Here is an 18312-nt window from a genome sequence, read left to right on the forward strand (position 1 = left end):
AACATAGTAGGAAAAATAAAAATAAGAGACAAAAAAGCTCAACAGATAAACCTTAAAGGCTTAGACAAATATCTTAATCTAAAGTAAAATTAATCAAGCCACTATCTTGAGGCTTTCTCATTTCTTGGGAAGAGAAGGGAGGGGAGGAGGGGGGAGGGGAAAGGGAAGGGGAAGGGAGGGGAGGAGAGGGTGAGGGGAAATGGAAGGGGAAGGGAAGGGGAAAGGGAAGGGGAAGGGAAGAGGGAAGGGAAGGGAGAAGGGAAGGGGGAAGGGAAGAAGGAAGAGGAGGGAAGGGAAGGGGAAAGGAAAGGGATGGGGGAAGGGAAGGGATGGGGGAAGGGAAGAGGGAGGGGAAGAGAAGGGGGAAGGGAAAGGGGAAGGGAAGGGAAGGGAAGAGGGAAGAGGGAAGAGGGAAGGGAGAAGAGGGAAGGGGGAAGGGAGAAGGGGAGAAGGGGCGAAGCGGAGAAGGGGGGAAGGGGAGAAAGGGGGAAGGGAGAAGGGGAGGGAGAAAGAAAGACGTAAAGTGTCACTAATTTGGAGTAGCTTTAATTAAATATTGATTTATTATTTGCAGGAAATAGTTAAAACTGAGTCAAGACTTTTTAAGCATTTAATCAAATGATGCTTGCAAAGTTATTATACAGCTGTTTTTGCCACAATTATTTATCAACTATAAAGAATTTTTTGGCTTTGCCATATATCTCATGCATTCTAGAACTGGATACTTTGCACAACTAAACAAAGCAAACAAAAATAAAGTAAAAGCAAATGTTTGTTAAACATCCACAGTGAAGGATGAAGTTTTTCTATCTTCACACTTCATCTGGCCTTTTAAAAAATTTTCCGAACCCATTTCTATAGCATACAAAACACAAACAATGATTTAAAAGCAAAATTTCATGCTAACTGCCAGATCTACTAAAAGTTCCTGAATTCTATAGCAATAATAATAATGACACAAATACAGTAACTCAAAAGGATTCCCAAAGAAGTATTAGTAACAAAGGATAAAGAACTAAGATTATTTCACTCATGTGCAACCAACTGATGCAGAAAAACGTGTTCGTGCAAAATCAGAGCACTATCTGAAAAAGTTATTCTGGTGACTAGTGAAATCAATCCTTATAGTATGATTTTTAAAACCGTTGAAAGCCTTATAGTATGTTAATCTCATCAATACAGGGATCTGACTAGATCCCAAGCCCACAAATGACAAACTTTCCTGAAAGGATGAAGTAACAATAGATAAGTCACTCTGCATGTGATAACTACTATTTCAAGATTTCTGGAACCCCCCAGCTTTAAATGAACCTGTTTCTATAACACATTCTTAGACACAAAATAAGCTAATTATAATGAAGATTATGTTAAACAATAACAGCTAGAACTTTGAAACTTGAAAGCATATTGTTTGTTATCCTAATTCAACAAGAAAACATACTGCTATGGGAGGTAGCAGAAAATGCCTCCATGGTGATGTTCAAGAGTACAGATAATTCTGGCCGGGCGTGGTGGCTCACACCTGTAATCCCAGCACTTTGGGAGGCCGAGAAGGGTGGATCGCCTGAGGTCAGGAGTTCAAGACCAGCCTGGCCAGCACGGTGAAACCCCGTCTCTACTAAAAATACAAAAATTAGCCAGGCGTGGTGGCAGGCGCCTGTAATCCCAGCTACTTGGGAAGCTGAGGCAGGAGAATAGCTTGAACCCAGGAGGCAGAGGTTGCAGTGAGCTGAGATCACACTCCAGCCTAGGCAACAGAACGAGATTCTGTCTCAAAAAGAGTACAGATAATTCTTTCTGTGAATGCTTTAGAATGAGTGGTCCTACTATGAGATACAGAAATATGATGTACATGTTCCTGTCCCCAGACTGTGAATTAAGGGGTAAATGGGTTCTATAAAAACATCAATAATTTATACTAACTTAGAATAAGGCAATTACTGATGATTTCAAGGGTAGTAAGTTTCCCATTACCAAGTTCTGAATTTAGAGTACTCCAATAGTACATACCTTTCTTCACCTGATAAAGCATAGTTAAGGTCTCTTCAGTGGTGAGTGCTGTGACATGTAGATTATTAACAGTTGGTATCTGATTGGCCAAGGCAGTAAGTTCATGAAAATGGGTTGCAAACATGCAAAAAGCACCAATCTTTGTTGCAATGTATTCTGATATAGCCCATGCTAACCCAAATCCATCGTAGGTAGAAGTTCCTCTTCCCAATTCATCTATGATTATTAATGAATCTTTGGTTGCAGACCTGAAGCACATAATTACATGAAATTTCCCATCACATAAAATGTGGTAACATACACATACAAAAACAAAATTAAGACAATACATTGGGAAGGATATGCCACAAATATAACAGATTAATTATCTTAATATATAAACAAAGTCAATAAAAAGCACTAAAACTTCAACAGAAAAATGGGCAAGGGCCAGGCATGATGGCTCACATCTGTAATCCCAGCACTTTGGAAGGCCAGGGTGGGAGGATCACTTGAGCCCAGACCAGCCTGAGCAACAGAGTGAGACCTTGCCTCTAAAAAAAAAAAAAAAAATTAAAAACTAGCCAGGTATGGTAGCACACACCTTTGTGTGGGAAGGAAGGAAGGAAGGAAGGAAGGGAGGAAGGAAGGAAGGGAGGGAGGGAGGGAGGGAGGGAGGGAGGGAGGGAGGGAGGGAGGGAGGGAGGGAGGGAGGGGAAGAGGGAAAAAAAAAGGGCATGAACATGAACAAACAATGGATGAAAGGGAAAACAGATTTTGAATAAATATTGTTTTACATTATCAAGCACACTAGTAGTAATCAAAGGAATTCCAAATAAGGCAGCTATCATTCATTTCATGCCAATCAAATAGGCCGAGATTAAAAAAATAAATAAAACTGAATGAAGATGAGACCAGGGTGTGGTGACATGGATACTTGCATACACTTTTGGTGGTCATGTGAATTGTGTGCCTGCCACAGTCCTACCAATACCATCTATCACCATTCTTTTCTCAATTTTAACCAAATATATGTAAAGGGGTGAAACTTTTGCTAATTTTTCATGTGCTCGTGTGCTCATTGGCAATTTAATTCTTTTTCTGTGAGTTGCCAGCTAACATGTTTTGCTTATTTCTTTAATCTTTTAAGTCATGAATATTAACCTGTTGCTTAATTACTATACAAACATTTGTATTGCTTTTATAATTCTTCATAAACAACAGAACCTCAAAGAAGTTAAATCAATACATAATTTACTAGGCACCTACTATATTCAATGTTCTTTAGAAGATACTAAGAAACAAGGAGGATCATGGTGGTTCATGCCTGTAATCCCAGCACTTTGGGAAGCCAAGGCAGGAAGATCACCTGAGCCCAGGAGTTCGAGACCAGCCTGGGAAAGAGAGTGACACCCTGTCTCTCTAAAAAACTTTTAAAAAAAGAAAGAAAAAGATACCAAGAAATAGAAGGTATAGTCCCTACCTTCAAGGAAGTTCCTAAAAAGTGAAATAAAGACAAAACATTTCAGTAATGTCTAAAATAAAAATGTGGTTTAAGTTACAGGCATCTCAAAGAGGAATTCAGAGAAAAACACCCATGACCTTAGGGTCGTATGATCAGAAAAATCACTACAGAAGTAGAATTCCCATCATTAGGGACTTAAAAATTAGAAAGAAGTTGGATAAAGGGCAAGAAGGACCATTCCAGGAAGTGTGAACAGTCCAAACAAAAACATGGTAGTGTAGATTTATAAGGTGAACTCGTACCAGTAGCTTATAAATTGTCTACTTAAAGAGACAATTTTAAAAATCAAAGTTTTCCGTAGCTATCATCAATCACTCTTTTAAGGCAATACAAAGTATATAAAGTCCACAGGAAAACAACTATTAAACTAAGACAAACATTCTCAGATATTTTTACATGAGAATCTGTAAATATACTTTTCCTTCTCACAGGACAGAGACATACATTTCTATCTTCAAGGGACTAGGAGATGCACTTACCTGAGGATAGAAGCAGTTTCCAACATTTCAGCCATGAACGTGGAGACTCCTTTCAATTGACTGTCACCAGCCCCTACCCGGGCCAGGATGCAGTCCACAATGGACACTTCTGCTGACTCACATGGCACAAAACACCCAATTTGGGCCATGAGTACTATCACCCCAGTTTGTCGAATATATGTTGATTTACCTCCCATATTGGGGCCTACAAAACAAATTATATCAGAAAGCAAGATTTTAAATTTCTTTCTGCTACTAATAAATGGATTGTTAGTCCTAAACTGTACACTGATGATTAATCACGTAGGTTTACACTGACATAGCATATAAAAGCAGAACCACAGGCTGCCCAAAGATGTGGACAGAGTTACTGCCCATATTACCCCCAAAAGCAATGCTATTATATCTTCAGACAAACTGATACTGGGCCTTTCATCAAGAAAAGCCATGACAAATATACCTGTAATTTGACTGTGGCCTAGAAAGACCATATACACATTTTCCCATGGCTCACAGGGCTGCCTGTGGGATAATTTATTAACTTCCAGAAAAGTAGTGCAGGCCTAACTGATTAACTCAAAACCGTTACTCATTAGTAAATGAGGTTACTAGTGAATGTATCAGTATGGTCAAATCTTTCGAATCATTTAAACCCCACACAAAAACCTGAAGACGTGATCTTTCTTTTGAAAAACAGGCAATTTATTTGTTGGAGTTAGATTATATGAACAACTTGAAAATCCATTTGGGGAAAGGAAATATAATAAACTGTTTCCCAAATATATTTGCCCCAAAACTACTTCCTTTTTTGTTTTCTAGAATCTAGTTAAGATCTCTCAAACATCTCAGCTGAGACATGATACATGAGCCTATATGCAAGGCTAGTTTTTTCAAGTTTCACATGAATATAGTGCCACGTCTTAAAATAATTCCTATCCTAACCTGAGGTCCTCCCACAGCCAATTTGGTCTGACCTTCAAAGACCTCACTATTGGAGGACTGGCTCAAAGGTAAGCTTTGAGTGTGAAGGGATGTTTGTTTCTAAATGCTCTGAACCCATGGAATAAGTTTCACATGAATACACTATTCTCTCAGAAGCTTTTATCTCACCTTCTAAATCTTCCCTCTAATCCAAATGTGAATAGATTACTAACTGGTAAGAATAATATGTTCCCTTTCTAATGTTAAGAACTGGGAATTTTCTCCATCAATTTTAAATATATTTCTACTCCAAGATAAGAAAAAAAAACATGTTACCCCCACAAAGCCCAAAAACCAGGTTTTTTACCAGTAATGATGTGGAACATCTGTTTATCTTTTTCAAAGTATACGTCATTAGGAATAAATGCGATTTCATCTTGAACTTCAACACAAGCATGCCTGGATGCTTTTAATATAATTCTTCCTTGTCCTTTCTCCAAAATGGCTGGTCGTACATACGGAACTGGTGCTCCATTTGACACATGAGCAAAGCTGACAACAGCATCTAGCTGAGCTAACACATCATTGAGTGTTTGCATTGGTTCTACATAGCCTGTATAAAAATAAAAATAGAAAATGTACAAGGAATACTGAGTAAACAGATATAAGCTGTAAAAATACATTTAATCCCCCCATTTGGGAATTCAAAACGCACTTCCTAATTTATACTTTTAAAAAAAAAATTAACAAAAGTTAGCCTTAACAAAATTTGAAAGGAACCCACCTAAAACTCAACATAGGGTTACAATGTGTTGCTACATCCTTTCCCATTGTGAATAGCTATCAAAAACAGAGTACTGGCTGGGTTGAGAGACTCAAGCCTATAATCCCAGCACTTAGGGAGGCTGAGGCGGGCAGATCGCATGAGGCCGGGGGATCACATGGGGCCAGGAATTCAACACCAGCCTGGTAATATGGCGAAACCCCATCTCTACCAGAAATATAAAAATCAGCCAGGTATGGTGGTGCACGTCTGTAAACCCAGATACTTGGGAGGCTGAGGCACCAGAATTGCATGAACCCAGAAGGTGGAAGTTGCAGTAAGCTGAGATTGCGCCACAGCACTCCAGCCTGGGCAATTCTGTCTCAAAAACAAACAAACAAAAAACACACAAAAAATAAAAATAGAGTACCTTCCCTTATCAGCAAAATATAAAACTGCACAGCTGTTTATAAAGAAATGTGGTAAAGCTTTAAAAAAAAAAACTAACAGGGAGACACCTTGATAATATTAAGAGAGACAGGGTGCAGCGGTATCCAAGACATTCTCTCAATTTTAAGACACACCTTTTCCTATATTTTAAGTATCTGAGAAACCAGAATGACACCTCAAAATCATCATAAGAAACATGTAAGCAAAAAGGCAGCAAGTTGAAATGTGACCATCAAGGCCTGGTATATTGTACAAACTGACCGTAAGACAGTTAGTTTGGCTTTCTTTCCTCATCAGTATCACATGCAGAGAATGTCAGCATAAATTTAAATCTCTAATTGTCACTTAAAACATTTTCAAGATTCTACTGTTCTAGAATATTAACACTAAAAGCTATTAATAGGTACATTAAAAAAATCTCTGACACATGCTAGACAAAAAACATGAAGGAAATTAACAACGCTTAAATTTTTCTGAATAGATTTCTAAATGTTAACAGGTTGGAGGGGCTGGTGCATGACCCACATGTCATTCAGACTATCATACAGCTATCAATCATGTCAAAAGCTTCACAGAACATTCAAGATAAAAGCATTTAATTCTAGGAAAACCAAAAATTATCAGTTTATTCTAGGGGCTGGAAATGTAACTCATTTTTTATTCCCTTGTTCCCCACAACAGTGATCAAATGTTTTGAAAATAAAAATCAACTTAACAATGGCCAAGCAGACATAATTATCTTCCTCTGTTTCGATATACTTTTTTTTTTTTTGGAGACAGAGTCTTGCTCTGTCGCCCAGGCTGGAGTGCAATAGTGTGATCTTGGCTCACTGCAACCTCCGCCTCCTGGGTTCAAGTGATTCTCCTGCCTCAGCCTCCCGAGTAGCTGGGATTACAGGCACCTGCCACCACACCCAGCTAATTTTTGTACTTTTAGTAAAGACAGGGTTTCAACATGTTGGTTAGGCCAGTTTCGAACTCCTGACCTCAGGTGATCCACCCACCTCAGCCTCCCAGAGTGCTAGGATTATAGGTCTGAGTCACTGCACCTGGCCTCAGTACACTTTTGAAATTTATTACTTTTACCTAATACGTCTTTCTAAAGAAAAAGAAAGGAAGAATTCACACTACCCTATTATACAGCAATAGAAGCCTTTAAGAATTAAACATGAGTAAAGTACTTGCTATAACTATTTTAAAACTTGTAAAATTGCTAGCATACAGACAAGAATAAGTTTATAGTAAAAAAAGAAAACTAGGCTGGGCAGGGTGGCTCATGCCTGCAATCCCAATACTTTGGGAGGCCAAGGCAGGAAGACTGCTTGAGTCTGGCCTGGGCAACAGAGCGAGACTTCATCTCCACAAAAGATAATTTAAAAAAAATTAACCAGGTGTGGTGGCACATGCCTGTAGTCCCAAGCTACTTGGGAGGCTGAGTGGGGAGAATCGCTTGAACCTAGGAGGTTGAGGCTGCAGTGAGTCATGATCGCACCACTGCACTAAAGCCTGGGCAACATGGTAAGACCCCATCTGAAAAATAAATAAATAAATAAATAAATACCAAAAGCAAACCAAAGCATCTTAATTAAGAGTCTATACTTGGCATGTCACATAACTGGCTCTTAATAGCATGACCTTTTATGACTTAATTGTATGATAGAAAATTATTAAAGTAATCCATTACACTTTTTGAGATGGGAGTCTTGCTCTGTCGCCCAGGCTGAAGTACAGTAGCATAATTATGGCTCACCACAGCCTCGACCTCCTGGGTTCAAGTGATTCTCCTGCCTCAGCCTCCTGAGTAGCTGGGACTACAGGCATGCACCACCACAGCCGGCTAAATTTTTTTGGATTTTTTTTGTAGAGTTGGGGTCCCCCTATGTTGGCTAGGCTGGTCTCAAACTTGTGGGCTCAAGCAATCCTCCCAGCTCAGCCTCCCAAAGTGCTGGGATTACAGGTGTGAACCACTATGTCTGGCCGCCATTACATTTTTAAATAAAAATAGCTCATGATATGTAATATCAGACCAAGAAGAAGTTTCATTTAAATTCAGGTTGACTTCTAATATAAAACCTTCAATTTAAATGTTAAAATCTAAAAACTTTACCCTGCTAGGTGCTTAATAAATATTATTTTTTAAGGAAGATCCACAGTTCAAATAAATGGTATTTACAGGGTTCTTTAAAATGAAATCTAGCCTAAGAAACATAATTCAGCAAAAGATTGTTATGTCACAGTTATCTGATACCAACAAGCAAAAATGTAATCTTTACACATCAATTCCATTCATTTCAATACATAAAATGTATTAAAATAAAACCTTTTGAGTTTTATGTTTCCTTTTGATTTACTATGACAATTCATAATAGCAACACAATTTACAGAATTACTCACGCACATAACCTTTTAAAAAAATATTTATCCTTAAATAATTTAGCATGCATATCCTGAGAACAAGGACATTCTCCTAATCATAACACTACCATTTCACACAAGAAATCTGACACTAACACCATATTGTCTCATATTAAACTTTCTCAATTCACCCCAATAATGTCCTCTATAGCTATTCCCCAACTCCAACCTCTAAATTGGGATCTAATCAACTACTGTCTACTGCGTTTGGTTGCCCTGTCTCTTTAAGACCTGTTGATTTCTTTTTTGCTGCCGTGACATGGACATTTACTAAAGTTCAGGCCTTGAATGCACCACAATCTAAATTTATTTGAATTTTTACTTCTTGTTCAAAATCAGGTTAAATATTCTGGTCAAGAATACTATATAGGTGATACTGTGTCCTTCCCTTCTATATCACACCAGGAAGTACAGGTCATTTGTCCCATGATTGGTAATCTTAACTTTAATTACTTGGTTAAGGTAGTTCTTGAGTATAATTTTTAAAGGCACAATAAAGGTTACAGTCAACATACACACCATGATCGGCAAAGCCTTTCAACTTAACGCATCACCTCCTACCTTGTGCCAAACATATATTCATTCCATTCTAAGGGCAATAACACAGTGCCAGGTTGCTGTGTTCCTTTAATTACATGAAAATGATCTCAAATGGTGTCACTAGAATGAACTCAAAATCTACAAAATGACATACAGAACTCAAAAAGGCTTGCCTCATGTGTAATTAATATTTGCTTTTCAGTGGTATTTACTTCCATAACCTAGAGCCTCATGAGCCCATAGATGACCCAATACATTAGTATGTTGTAGGCCCTAGTGTTTCCTTTCCTTGTTACAACTATAGTAAGTTTTGTGCTATTCTGTCATTTTTTGTTTCTCTGTGCAAGAGTAATTTCCAGTTATGTGTCCTACCATAACATACCATGCCTTATTTTATATAGGAAACCTAACGTATTAAATAGTCAGAATGTAATGGCTTTTGAAAATAACAAAACACACTTCAAATATCATGATTTTTTTCTATTACCAAAAGCCAGGTGACATTCAGAACATTATTAGTTCTATTAAGTTTACCTGAAGAAATATTGACAATTTCTTTAACAATGGCATCCTGGGCTTCTTCATATTCTGTTTTATTTTTGGTATACTCTTCATTTAAAGAAGTCAATTTGCTGCAAATCAAGATAACAGTTTTATTAAAAATATTAAAATGTGTACTAGAAGCAGTGTGTACTACATGAAACATATCCAAAGTATCCTATGAAATATCCAAATAATGATAATTAAAATGGAAATACAAGTGGAAAACGAACAACTCCTTAGGGACAAATGTAGTTAGAATTCAATTTATTAATGTTCTTTTACACTGTTTGGAATAGCGCAATGGCACAATTCCTGCTATAACAATTATATTCCCCTGAGTAAAACTGTGATCTGTGTCCTTTTACAAAATATTTAAATGGAATCCTTATTTAAGATTGAAGCCAGCTGGACGTGGTGGCTCATGCCTGTAATCCCAGAACTTTGGGAGGCTGAGGCGGGTGGATCACCTGAGGCTGGTGGATCACCTGAGGTTAGGAGTTCGAGACCAGCCTGACCAACATGGAGAAACCCTGTCTCTACTAAAAATACAAAAATTAGTCGGGCATGGTGGCACGTGCCTGTAATCCCAGCTACTCAGGAGGCTGACGCAGGAGAATCGCTTGAACCCAGGAGATGGAGGTTGTGGTGAGCTGAGAACACGCCATTGCATTCCAGCCTGGGCAACAAGACCAAAACTCCGTCTCAGAGAAAGAAAAAAAAAAAGATTGAAGCTATTACCCCTTTTAAAACACAAACACAGGCAGGGTGCCTGTAATCCAGCACTTTGGGAGGCCGAGGCAGGTGGATCACCTGAGGTCGGGAGTTCAAGACCAGCCTGACCAACATGGGGAAAACCCGTCTCTACTAGAAATACAAAGTTAGGTGTGGTGGCACATTCCTGTAATTCCAGCTATTCGGGAGGCTGAGGCAGGAGAATCACTTGAACCTGGGAGGCGGAGGTTGTGGTGAGCCGAGATAGCACCATTGCAATCCAGCCTGGGCAACAGGAGCAAAACTCTTGTCAAAAAAAAAAAAAGAGAGAGAGAAAGAGAAAGAAAAAAACCAAAAAAACCACAAACATATACACACACACAGTATTTCTCATTACTGCAGTATAAATATCTTTCAATACCAAAAGTTTTCAAAATAAGAAAAATGGGGGTTTTTTTTTTTGAGACGGAGTCTTGTTCTGTCACACCAGACTAGAGTGTAGTGGTGCAATCTTGGCTCACTGCAATCTCTGCCTCCCGGCTTCACGCCATTCTCCTGCCTCAGCCTCCTGAGTAGCTGGGACTACAGGCACCCACCACTATGCCCGGCTAATGTTTTATATTTTTACCAGAGACGGGGTTTCACCACCGTGTTAGCCAGGACGGTCTCGATCTCCTGACCTTGTGATCTGCCGGCCTCGGCCTCCCAAAGTGCTGGGATTATAGGCGTGAGCCACCACGCCTGGCTTTTTTTGTTTTTTTTTGAGACGTAGTCTGACTCTGTTGCCCAGGCTGGATTTCAGTGGTGTGATCTCAACTCACTGCAACCTCTGCTTCCCGGGCTCAAGCGATTCTCATGCCTCGACCTCCACAGTAGCTAAGATTACAGGCATGTACCACCACACCCGGCTAATTTTTGTATTTTTTAGTAGAGATGGGGTTTCATCACGCTGGCCAGGCTGGTCTTGAACTCTTGACCTCAAGTGATCCACCCGCCTCGGCCTCCCAAAGTGTTGGAATTATAGGCGTAAGCCACCATGCCCAGCCAGGAAAATGTTTTGAAACTAAATCTTATTGAGCAATTTTAAGAGAAAATTAAAATTAGAGGTTGGGCCGGGCACAGCATCTGTAATCCTGTAATCCCAGCACTTTGGGAGGGCAAGGCAGGTGGATTGCTTGAGCCCAGGAGTTCGAGACCAGCTTGAGCAACATGGGGAAATTCTGTGTCTATTAAAAATACAAAGTAGTGGGGCACACCTGTAGTCCCAGCTACTTGGGTGGCTGAGGTGGAAGGATGGCTTGAGCCCAGGAGGTGGAGGTTGCAGTGGGCCAAAATTGTGCCACCGCACTCCAGCCTGAGCGACAAAGCCAAACCCTTCTCCAAAAAAAAGAGGTTGAAATAAAAAATACTCAAGGAAGATGAGAATAAAATAAGAAAAAAAATATTCACTGGCATCAAGGAGGGAATGAAATTAAGAACAAAAAGAGGTGATGTAAAGGAGAAAGGAGAGAGAAGTAATTATCAGCAGTGGGAAAAAATCAGTTCATCAAGATGATAATTGTGGCCTTGATGGAATCACTCAATAGCACAGCAGACATGTATAGCTCAAGAACAGTACAGGGGCAAGTAGCAGCACAGACTACTAAGAAACAGGCAAACAAAAAGAATTAAAGAAATGCATGAGGGAAAGACATTATAAAAGTGATACCACTGTGTGAAGGGACAAGCCGCAAAATATAAAAGCAGAGGCAGGCAAGGACCAGACTCTGCAGGTCATAATCTAGCGAGTGACTTCTTCACTTTTGGCATCATGTGGCCCATTCAGTCCTATCTTTTTTCATATGTTATAACTAACCCACAAAAAACTTGAAGATGATTAGAACACCCCAAAAGTAGTTTCTTATCCAAGCTAAAATATATACATTTCTTGAACCAGGAGGATTCTAGTGTGCTGGAAAAACAACACACCTAGATTTGGCAATAGAAGATCTAAGTTTAGGCACCCACCAGCACTAGCAGTCTAACTGAGGAAAGCTGAAGTCTTAGCTTCTTCACCTATAAAATGAGAAATATACATGTCTTCTTTACTGAGAATTATGAGGAACAAACTAATTACTAGGGTGTCTGAACACCTAGAATGTCTACATATAATAGACACTCAAAGCACTTGTTAAATAAACAGATGACAGGGGATCATATATATATAAAAGCTACCTGTAAAGTTCTGGGAAAATTCAGGAGGGGAGGGAGTAGAACAGGCCACAGTTTCCAGAACAGTACAGAAGGAGAAAGGCTTTAGCCTCCTCCCACCATAAGTGACAGAAGATTTTAAATATAATTTTAAAATTTTTAAATAATTTTTTTAATTTATCAATAATTTGTTTCAGGGACTTCCTGAGATTAGCCAGAAAACTGGCAGGAAAAAACTTTTTTGTTTCAACATGAAACATGATTTAAAAAAAAAAAAACAAACTAGTGAATGGCCTCATATTTCCCTAAACTAATTTAAACACCCAATTGAAATACCAGAATAATTTTTTTAACTTGATAAATGATAGTAAAGTTTTCTTAGAAAAAATAAACATGTGGGTCAGGCATGGTGGCTCACACCTGTAATCTCAGCACTTTGGGAAGCTGAGGCAGGTGGATCACTTGAGGCCAGGAGTTCGAGACCAGCCTGTCCAACATGGTGAAAACCCATCTCTACTAAAAATACAAAAATGAACTAGGCGTGGTGGTGCATGCCTATAATCCCAGCTACTCAGGAAGCTGAAGCATGAGAATCGCTTGAATCCGGGAGGTGGAGGCTGCAGTGAGTCAAGACTGCGCGCCACTGCACTCCAGCCTGGGCGACACAGCAAGACTCTGTCTCGGGGAAAAAAAAAAAAAAAAGATAAAAGAAACATGTGAAAATAACTAAAGCAGAGATATGAGGGGGAACTAGCTCTAACAGATATGGTAACACAGAATAAGCGATAAAATATATTTTGTGTAGATAAAAGAATGGTGAGACGAGGTAAAAGTAGAGTCTTTAAAATAGACCCAAAGTACCACTTCGGTCAATGGGGAACAAATGGATTATTTAACAAACGGTGTTGGGACAGCTGACTGCTATTTGGAAGAAAGCTCGACTCTTACCTGATGACTACATTAGTAAAACTTCCTTATCGTAGAACATTCACATCATGTTAGAGCATTTAGGGAATTAATAAAGGGTTAAAAATATAATAACAACTTGCAAACCTGTTGGTAAATTTAACACCATTCTTCTGGATATCTACAGTACTAAAGTTTTTATTGTTACGAAGGACTTTTTCTTCCTTACAGGTTACACGAAAGTAATATCCAAACTGTGCACTGGAATCCAGTTTAATCTGTTTGCCAGGGTCCAAGCCTTGATAATCAAGAAGAAAAGAAAAAGTATTCCATAAATACCTACAGCCATTTTTCAATGTTAACTCTAAAATTATTTAAATAGTGAAAAACATATTGTTATTATATGACAAGATACTCACAATTATTATCTAACCAGAAAAGATTCAAATACTACTTACTTGAAAACTACATGAATTATGGATATCTATTTATAAAATCCTCAACTCCCTTATGAATGTTACTTTCTGACTTGAAAGCTGCTTTCTGGGTAAACCCATCCAAGGCTGCAGAGCACCAGCACTGGGCAACATATTTGCCCCAGTTACCGTGAGCACATGAGGATGGATTAAGCTGTAACCCCACCCTCGAGGAGTTATGCATGAGAATTCTTTTCTTAACCAAAGTTATTTCTTTGGAACTAATATAGAGTATAATTAATGTGACCAAATACAATTTCCAAACAAAAACTTGAGACTCTGACAATGAAACTCTAGGAAAACTAGTGCACATATTTTCTGTTAAGCACAGGAAACTTCACAAACCAAATGATCTGATTGATATGTGAAAGGAAAATAAATCTCAGAACCCCAAAATCACTAAGCCGAGGGAAAAGTCAAACTGGGAACTATGTCAGACAAACCTGCCTCCCATCTTATTTCTAAATAAGATAGCGACAAAGATTTAAAAACTACATACTTCCCTCACAGTTTGCCCACAAGGAAATTCCTTGTGGGCCTCCAGATGTTCACTCTCAAACAATTCTGTTGAATTTCACCCTAGCAATGTAAACTGATAGCTTATCTTCAAAGGTGAGGGACAGAAAGTCATCTCTCTGCTCATCTGACACAAATGCATTTCTGATTGCTTCCTCTGACCTACTGTTTACGTAAAAACGCAGATTCACTGAGCCAGACTAAGTTGTTTATTCAGTGAAAGGCTGATCAAGGACTCAAAAGAATGCAACCTTTTGTCTCTTATCTACTTATTACCTGAAAGCCCCTTGCTTCGAGTCGTCCTGCCTTTCTGGATAGAATCAATGTACATCTTACACATGTTGACTGATGTCTCATGTCTCCCTAAAATGTATAAAAGCAAGCTGTACCCTAACCACCTTGCGCACCTGTCATCAGAACCTCGTGAGACTATGTCACGGATGCATCCTTAACCTTGGCAAAATAAACTTTCTAAATTGCTTGAGACCTGTCTCGGATATTTTGGGTTCACAATCAGCTAGACCTTCTGCATCAAGAATTTGAGTTTTTATAAATACATTCCCTCTTCATAATTTCATTAACCAATATGATCTCTAGACCACAAACTAACAGAGAGAGAGAGAGAGAATCTACAAATGTATTTGCTGAAGCGTGGCCATCAAATGTTAGTAGTAGCAAACAATTAAAGACAGACTGCGCTTGACCAGTGAGAAAAGGGAAAGTAGAGACCCATCCAGAAATGAAATCGGACTGATCTGAACAAAGGAACCTCTCAAAACATTCAAAGGGAAAGAGCAGTTCCACAATGAAAGACTGCAAACAATCAGTGATCAAAGTTTCAAAACAAAGGACCATGTTCATGAGTATGTAACGTAGTTTGCTTATATATGCATTTCACTGCAGTGTTAACAACAGCAACATCGCTAAACATGAAAGACAATGGTATTTATAGAATACTGTTTATTTAACACATGTAAACCTAGGCTGCTGTGAGGATCACAACTTTATTTAAAATGAGGCTCAAATCCTCAAAGTGTAATGGCATTTCTGATGACACGTAGGTCTAAGAATTAAAGCAATGAATCCAACATGTTAATGCTATAGAAGAATGTGGTGAAAACCAGAGATATTAAGTAATTTGTAAAGAGCTTCAGAAAAAGTTTCCAAGCTGAAACTAGAACTCATGTTTCCCAATTCCCAGCCTAATGCTTCTTATACTACAGTTACAGTTTCTGTCTCAATTTGAGTGCTATTTATGTTGCTTTCAACATACTTTTTAATAAAACAAATTTACTTAATTCTAAAATGAAATTAAACTTAATTTATACTGTAAAAAACAAGTTTTTGCATTAATTTTCTCCTTAGCACTCAATAAAATAGATTAAAAATAGGCAATAATTTAATGTATACTATGATGCATTCTTTTTTTTTTTAAAGACAAGGTGTCGCTCTCACTCCATCCCTCAGGCTGGAAAGAATGCAGTGGTGCTATCATGGCTCACTGCAGCCTCAACCTCCTAAGCTAAAGCAATCCTCCCACCTCAGCCTCCTGAGTAACTGGGACCACAGGTGTGCATCACCACACCCAGTAAGTTTTTTTCCTTTTAACTTTTGGTAGAAATGTGGTCTATGTTGCACAGGCTAGTCTTGAACTCCTGGGCTGAAGTGATCCTCCTAAAGTATCGGGATTATAGGCATGAGCCACTGTGCCTGGCCAATGATGCATTCTCTTTTCTTGTTTTGAGACAGGATCTCACCCTGTCACCCAGGCTGGAGTGCAGTAGTGCAATTATGGCTCATTGTAGCCTCGACCTCCCTGGCTCAAGTGATCCTCTCACCTCAGCCTCCTGAGTAGCTGGGACCACAGGTGCGTGCCACCATGTCTGGCTAATTTTTGTATTTGTTGTAGAGACAGGGTTTCATCATGTTGCCCAGGTTAGTGTCAAACTCCTGGACTCAAGCAATCTATGCCCACCTCGGTCTCTCAAACTGCTAGGATTACCACAGGCGTGAGCCACCACGCCCAGTCCAATGATGCATTCTTAACAGGATTCTTCCTTCATAAAACCAATTATCAGCAGAAAAACTTCCAGCCAAGCAAGTTAACATATAGTGAAACACAGAAATCTGTAGGTACTTTAACTTTCTAGTAAGTCAAAAATTATTAAGGAAACACAAAATAACTTTAACTCCAGACACATAAACTCTCTGAGCCTCAATATCCTTAGCTATGAAATGAGGAAGGTGGACTTTAATGCAAAGTTTCTTAATTAGGGATCTAATCCATGTTTGGACTCTCTACAGAACTATTTGCAAATTTTTTATATATGTAGGTATGGGCATCAGATTATCTGGACGTTTACTACTGCTTAAATACACTGTTTTGTTCCGGATTTCTAAACTTCTTTGTACTGAGCACCTTATACATGTTTGATGAAAATCCAGGGAAAAAAAACGTGTGAACCCATAGGGAATTAATCAGCTGGTACGGAAGACAGACTTTTTCCAAAAGTGACATTAATGAAGTGCTTGGAAACCCCAAAGCCTAATCAATGCACTACTCCTAGGAGAATTGGGCTTGGTGATCCTCCTAGGAGTATCCTGTTACCAGTGGAGGTGACATTTAAAATAGGGCTTGTTTAAATGACATCATACAAGGGCCTGCTGGGCGATTTCTGTTTGACAGGAATGTGGAGTCATCATCTTGGGGACAGGGAACTTATAAAATAATTCTGGCATCAATATTTTGTCTATACAGTGTATAGACAAAAGAATTATTCCAACCTCCAATGACCCATTCTTACCAAGATCTCTGGCTGCACTTATTAATGTTGACTGCATCTTCTTTTCCAAGTCATTCATTATTTCTCTTAATTCACTGAGATTAGGATCAAATGAAGGTTTTACAAGGAATTCATGGTTTTCCACCTGCAAACAGAACAAAGTGACAAAATCCCATAAATAATGGGTAAAGACAGAAATTATAAAGCAAATATTTCCTCCCACTTAAATTTTACTGTTTTCAGTTAAATAATTTGCTATCCATAAGTTATTCAGTCACATCTATTAAGGAGTTTCTATTTACAGAAATGTAAAATTCTGTTCATTAGGACTTTAGAGTTCTATATGTACAAAAATGATTCATATGAAACAGTTACAGTGCTGATGATGTATATGTCCCTAATAGTATTCTACATTTTATTTATATTTTTCCTAAACATTTAAAATGTCCTCCCTGAAAATTACCAAATAACGTTCAATGTGCAAAACTTGTAATAGTTATATGTTGCCCAAACCAAGGATCTACCTTAGAAATCTCAAAATGCTCTAAGAAACTAAAGAATTTTATTTCTTAAAAGTTCATCAAAATCTCACAATTTAAAGACATACTCTTAAGTACTTTGTTTCACTAAATTCTCACCAGTAATAACAGCAAGAAACCACAATGAAAAATGGATCTCATTTACAATAGCAAAAACATACATAAAACATTCAGAAACAAAGTCTTGATTATATAGGACCTTTATAAAGATAACTGCCTATTGGATGATTTAAAAGAGGAATTTGAATGTTAAATTCAGCTGATTAAAAAACTGCAAGAATTGGACCGGCACTGTGGCTCATGCTTGTAATCCCAGCACTTTGGGAGGCCGAGGCAGGTGGATCTCTTGAGGTCAGGAGTTTGAGACCAGCTTGGCCAACATGGTGAAACCCCATCTCTACTAAAAATACAAAATTAGCCGGGCGTAGCAGTGCGCACCTGTAGTCCCAGCTATTTGGCAGGCTGAGGCAGGAGAATCACTTGAACAAGGGAGGCGGAGGTTGCAGTGAGCCAAGATCGTGCAACTGCACTCCAGCCTAGGTGACAGACCGAGACTCGTCAAAGAA

General features: G+C 38.7%; 1 protein-coding gene across 3 annotated transcripts in view; it reads right to left on the reverse strand.

Moving 5' to 3' along the window:
• Positions 1-18312, reverse strand: part of MSH2 (mutS homolog 2) — a 306776-nt gene that overhangs the window by 233225 nt on the left and 55239 nt on the right. For all 3 annotated transcript variants that reach the window (XM_054548211.2, XM_054548212.2, XM_024242414.3), the window contains exons 9-14: positions 17229-17352; positions 13580-13730; positions 9617-9714; positions 5282-5527; positions 3994-4198; positions 2011-2258 (exon numbers count right to left, since the gene is read on the reverse strand). In XM_054548211.2, the coding sequence (XP_054404186.1) occupies positions 2011-2258; positions 3994-4198; positions 5282-5527; positions 9617-9714; positions 13580-13730; positions 17229-17352 (1072 nt within the window). The remainder of the gene's footprint in view (positions 1-2010; positions 2259-3993; positions 4199-5281; positions 5528-9616; positions 9715-13579; positions 13731-17228; positions 17353-18312) is intronic.

The sequence above is a fragment of the Pongo abelii genome, chromosome 12 (assembly GCF_028885655.2).
Source record: "Pongo abelii isolate AG06213 chromosome 12, NHGRI_mPonAbe1-v2.0_pri, whole genome shotgun sequence".
NCBI lineage: Eukaryota > Metazoa > Chordata > Mammalia > Primates > Hominidae > Pongo > Pongo abelii.